Genomic DNA, 6,155 nt, shown 5'->3' on the forward strand with positions numbered 1-6,155 from the left:
GACGTTGAGATGTAATCCATACCGAAGGCTGTGCTCTTTGATCTTCATCAGTAAATGTTTTAAGTCCTCTTCACTTTCAGCAAGCAAGGTTGTATGTATCATCTGCATATTGCAGGTTGTTAATGAGTCTTCCTCCAATCCTGATGTGAAGTTTTTCTTCATATAACTCAGCTTCTCGGATATTTGCTCAGCATACAGGTTGAATAAGTATAGTGAAAGAATACAACCCTGTCCCACACCTTTCCTAATTTTAAACCATTCAGTGTTGCCATGTTCTGTTCGAACAACTGCCACTTGGTCAATGTACAGATTCCTCATGAGCTATCAAGAAATATATTGGACACTTTACAAGCTATCAAGAAAATTTGGACACTTTACAAAGTTGTAGTTTGTATTAATTTTATTTGGTAAATTATTAAAGTTCACATTTTTCTATTTTAGTCAACTAAATTGAAGAGGCTTGTTTTATAGTTTCTGTAAATGTATGAAATAATATTTATAAATATTCAAATGAAGAAATGTTTTCCCCTTAGGATATATTTATATTTGATGAGAATTTTATTGAATTTATATACAAGAGTAATGTTTGCTACCCTTATTTAATTTTAGTTCGAGACAGAGTTCGGACAAAGATGGAGAGGGATATACTGGTAGAAGTACATCATCCATTTATTGTCAAATTGCACTATGGTATGTAATCTTTGATTTTAATTTATGAAACCAGAGAACTAATATCTCCTTACAGACACTGGAGCCCGGTGGCTCTGTAGAATAAGCATGGAACACGAACCATCAAGTTAGCAGTTGGAACCTACCAGCTACTCCAAAGGAGAATGATGAGAGTTTCTGTGCCTACAAAGATTTAAAAAGCCTCAGAAATCCTATATAGTGTTGCTGTGAGTCAGAACTGACTTGATGGCACTTAACAACAATAGACAATAACATAAAATGGCATAAATACTCCAACACTGATTCAGTATATTTTACTATGTAAATATGTCTTTCTGAACTAAGTATCAATATTCAGCTTTTAGCTATATTTCCTTTTTTTTTTTTGTCTATGTTGCCTAACTTGTCTTAAATAGCAGGATGGAAATTGTCTTCTGCTTACTTGGACAGTAAACTACACTCACTCATCATTTATCAACATGGTTAGATTTCAAAGACCTGGTTGTTATGTGAAAATTGTCCTGCAAAAATGGAGGATGGTGGTGGTGGTTGTGTGACGTGGAGTTGGTTCCAACTCATCGTGCTCCTGTACAGGGTTTCCGAGGCTGTAAATCTTTATGGGAGCAGAAAGCCTCATCTTTCTCCCAAGGAACAGCTGGTAGTTTTGAACTGCTGACCTTGCGGTTCACAGCCCAATTCATAACCAGTACGCTACCAGAGCTCCTTAAATGGAGGATGACCACATCAAATCACAAAATAACAGCTAAATTACATTGTTACATACTATTTCATTTCTTCAAAATTACGCTGTTACATAACTTTCACAGTACTGAGAATCATTACCGCACCACATTGACACATAACCTTAACCATCACAGTCAATGTTACTCTTACTGACAAACAGATAGACAGTAATGCACAAAACTGTCAGAATTTTTACAATGATCATTATTAAGAAAAAGTCACTAACCAGCCTTCCCATGGCACACTCTACTCAACTGTGTTAGATAATTCATTTACAATGGTCACACAACTCAGAAGACATGCTCAGTTGTGACATTTATTAGGGACATTAACAGGTTCCAATTCAGGGTCAGAAATGCTCAGCATACAGTGTCCAGTTAGGAGAGCCTCTCTCCTCAGCCATGCTCACAGATTGGCTTCTCTCTACCTGGCCAATGTTACAAAGCTCCATTAAGATTGCTGATAAATGCTCACATGGCAAATTAATCCAACTTAAGCCTCAATCTGAAAGTACTTGACTGTAGCTTTGTGAGTCAGCAAACCTAGCACCTACAATTAAATGCCTAGTGCAAGCAAGCCTCCTGCCCCAAGTCACTCAACTTTATTGTTCTGTGGGCTGGGAAGCCCACTGCACTGTATCATATTCTGGCTCTTGGTTTTGCTGCTATTGCTCCTCTGTCACTGCTTTGGTGTCACAACTTTCTGTCCCTAGGTCCAGGAGGTTCAATACGAAGGGTTTTGGGGGTCCAAAAGACATACTCAACTCTTAGCTCTTCTTCCTTGATGGTATAGTGAGATTCCCCTGTTTCTGAGATGGCTTATTTTATGCCCAGACTAGAGTTCCAAGTTTTCACAATTACAATTAGCACTGTTAACAATCATTCACAACTGAATGAAAGTATCTTGTCAGTATCTTCTCCCAACTTTCTCTTGTTCAGATCCATCAGAAAAACGTCATTTGGTTGGAGTTTACAAAGACCATGTGTACAGGAGACATTAAGGAGTCCTGGTGATGTAGTGGGTTATGCATTGGGTTACTAACCACAGGGTCAGCAGTTCAAGTTCACTAGTTGCCTCTCTGGAGAAAGATGAGACTTTATGCTCCTATAAAGATTTACAGCCTCAAAAACCCAATATAAAGTTGCTATTAGTGGGAACTGACTTAACAGCACACAACTACCTCCACCACCAGAAGAGACATTAAGTAATTCACTGTACCTTTAATAATGTGAGGATAAGTGAGAAATAAGTATGATATGATGAGTAATGTAAAAGATTCTAATGTTTGGATATGTTACTCTTATATTCATAATGCTAATATTAATCATATTTACTGGTTCTGTTGAAGAGGGTTATGTAGATACAGTAGGCTAGTTGAGTTATTCTTTATTATGCTTAGAAAAAGAATGCCAGTAAGAAGCAGATGATATAATGAAAGTTGCATAGAGTCAAACAGTTATGACTTTGTATCAAAACTTCACTGCTAAATAATTTAATATTTGAAAGAAATTGTGGAGTTTGGTTTCCTTATGGAACTAAAAATTTTTTTACTTTTGTTGTTAATGTTAAGTGCTGACGTCATTTCTCACTCATAACAACCCTGTATACGGTTTCCAAGGAGTGGCTGGTGAGTTTGAAGCAGTTGAGTGCTTATCCTACAGCATAATTAGTATTATCATATTTAATGACCTCCATCCTTGTATCTACAATACCCAAGTACATTAATTCTTTTTAATTTTTATTTATTTTTATATTTTTATTATGAATTGAGTGGTAGTTTACATGGGAGAACATTGATTTTTACACTCATTGTTTCATTGCAATGATTACAATGTCCTCTGTGTATCATCTTTCAGCAGTATTTGCTTCTATTCCCTCTGGGTTATTTTTTTGTGTGTGTATGTGTTTTTTTTGTTTTGTTTTATGTAGGAGATGTACATAAAAACACTCAGGAATATATCATCATTTAAACAACCAAGGGTCACATATTGCAAGCCTGCCTCCTGCCTCCCAACACACAGCCTTTCTCTTTCCATGAGTCTAGAGTCCTCAGCTCTTCTTATCTCTCCATGTCCTCATCTCTGCCTCTTCTATTCTGAAACTAAACTCCCTTTTGAAAACTTGTAAGCCAGTCACTTCATGCCTTTATAGCCTCCCCACCCCCCACATTTTAGGTAGCCAGTGTCTAAGTTGCCCATCCCTATCCACCCTATATACAGAGGAGATAGGAGTGATACTTGACCATTACATTAATTCTTACATAATCAGTACACATCTATTGTGTGTAAAACATTGTATTAAATGTAGTGGGCCTATAAAAATGAGACAATATAATTTATGACTTTATGGAATTTATAATCTGTAAGGAACACAGTCATATAAACAAATTAATTGTATATATCAAAATGTGATAAGTATCACAAGAGAACTATTAACAACACACAATGGCATCTCAAAAGTGGTAGCAATAACTTCTAATGGAGAAGCAGGTAGGGTGTAGTAATGGAATGAGAAAAGATGGAGTTTCTGGGAAGTGTATTAGAGGAGTTGGTATTTTATTGAGCTTTAAAGAATTAGAATGTTTTCAATAATTTGTAGAGGAAGCCTTAAGAGTTCACGGAACTGCACTAAGACATGAGGCTTAATGGATTAGGAAAATTATGGTGGCAAAATTTATGTTTAAAATCACAATGAAAGTTGTTTATATTCTGGGATGACGTTAACTAAGTTTAGCTTTGAGGTGATGATACTGAATAAAGGGCCATGTTTGTAGATAATTGTTTTACATTGTTTCCTAATAAAATTCTAAGCAGATATATTCATTTAAAACCCTAAGTTTTTTCTTTAAGATTATTTTGTTTCTACTTTCTACTTTCTAATTAGCCTTTCAGACTGAAGGGAAATTATACTTAATATTGGATTTTCTCAGGGGAGGAGATGTCTTCACAAGATTATCTAAAGAGGTGAGTATCTGTTTTACTATATTTTATTTAAACAAAATTAAGATGGATCATTTTGTTTTGCTATTTCCTTTTTTCCCCATAGAAATTTTAAATGGTGATTGTTTTGCTTTTTCATTGTGTAGTATCTAGTGGATGTGATAGCTAATGGTGTTTTCTTTCTTCCTATCATTTAAAACATCTCAATGTACTGCTCATTATTTTTATAGGCACAAGAACAATATAAATAACTGAATGGAATACATAGGGGCAAACCTAAGACTTTGGCTACTCAAGATAACTTTGGGAATAGTATTTAACTTATACATCTGTAAAACAATTTTATGCAGGTATTATTGACACAATTTGATAACTTTTAACATTTGTATGCATAGTCATAGAATCATGATCACACTAAAGATAATGAGTATATTCATTGCCCCTTTGTAATCATTCCTTTTCACCCTACCCCCAATGAATCTGCTTTCTGTGAATATTTGATTTGTATTTCCCAGGATTTTGTATAAATTTATAAATGAGAGCATACTATATGTACTCATTTTGTGTACATTTGTGAGTCTATATTTATTAATGAAATATCATTATTTTGTAATTTATCCATGTTGTTTCATGTGTCAGTATTTCATTCCATTTGATTTTTGAGTAATGTTCCATTGTATGGATATGCTACAATTTGTTTATTTATCTGTTGTTTATATTTTTAATATTACAAACAAAGCTGCTATTAACATTCATGTACAAATCCTTGTATAGACTGATTTCATTTCTCATGGGTAAATGCCTAGGAGTATAATGATTGATTGAGTCATATGATTTAAGTTTTATAGACACTTCCAAATCATTTTCCAAAGTATTTATACAATTTTCCAATTCCCAACAGCAGTGTATGAGAGTTCCAGTTGTTCCACATCCTTGCCAACATGTAATGTAGGCAGTCTCTTTTTAATTTTGGACAATGAATGTTTTGTTTTGTGCCATCAACTCAGTTCTGATTCATAGCAACCCTGTATAGGGTTTTCAAATCTCAGCTGGCGGATTTGAACCATGGAGCTTGTGGTGTTCAGTCCAGTAGTTATCCTACCGTGCCACAATAGGACTCTGGAAAATGTTATGTTGTTGTTGTTGTTGTTGTCAGGTGCCATCAATTCGGAACCGACTCATACCGATCCATGCACAGCAGAACGAAACAATGTCCAATCCTGGGCCAACCCCACCACCACTGCCATACTTGACGCCTTCAATGATGCCACTTACCTGATCCATCTCGTTGGGGGTCTTCCTCTTTTTCTCTAACCCTCCATCTTACTCAGCATGACATCCTTCTCCAGCAACTGTTCTCTCCTGACAACTTGTCAAAAGTATGAGAGAAGAAGCTTAGCCATCCTGGCCTCCAAAGAGCACTCTAGTTGCATTTCTTCCAAAATAGATCTTTTGGCAGTCCATAGCACTTTTAATATTCTCCTCCAACACCCCAACTCAAAGGCATCAATTCTTCTACAGTCTTCCTTATTCGCTGTCCAGCTTTCGCATTCATATGAGGTTATTGAAAATACCATGGCTTGGGTCAGTCCTCAAGCTGACATTTCTGCTCTTTAACACTTTATAAAGTTCCTGTGCAGCAGATTTGCCCAATGCAATACGTCGTCTGATCTCTTGACTGCTGCTTCCACAAGTGTTGATAGTTGATCCAAGAAGAATGAAGTCATTGACAACTTCAATCTTTTCTCCGTTGATAAGAATGTTGTTTATTGGTCCAGTGGTGAGGATTTTTGTTTTCCTGAC

At 35.8% G+C, this 6,155-nt stretch overlaps 1 protein-coding gene across 1 annotated transcript in view; it reads left to right on the plus strand.

The window, feature by feature from the left end:
* RPS6KA6 (ribosomal protein S6 kinase, 90kDa, polypeptide 6) overlaps positions 1-6,155 on the plus strand; it is a 411,979-nt gene that overhangs the window by 162,245 nt on the left and 243,579 nt on the right. The window contains exons 5-6 of the mRNA XM_006871313.1: positions 610-690; positions 4,297-4,376. Coding sequence (XP_006871375.1) covers positions 610-690; positions 4,297-4,376 — 161 coding nt within the window. The remainder of the gene's footprint in view (positions 1-609; positions 691-4,296; positions 4,377-6,155) is intronic.

This window comes from Chrysochloris asiatica, unplaced genomic scaffold (assembly GCF_000296735.1).
Source record: "Chrysochloris asiatica unplaced genomic scaffold, ChrAsi1.0 scaffold00167, whole genome shotgun sequence".
In the NCBI taxonomy this organism is placed as follows: Eukaryota; Metazoa; Chordata; class Mammalia; order Afrosoricida; family Chrysochloridae; genus Chrysochloris; species Chrysochloris asiatica.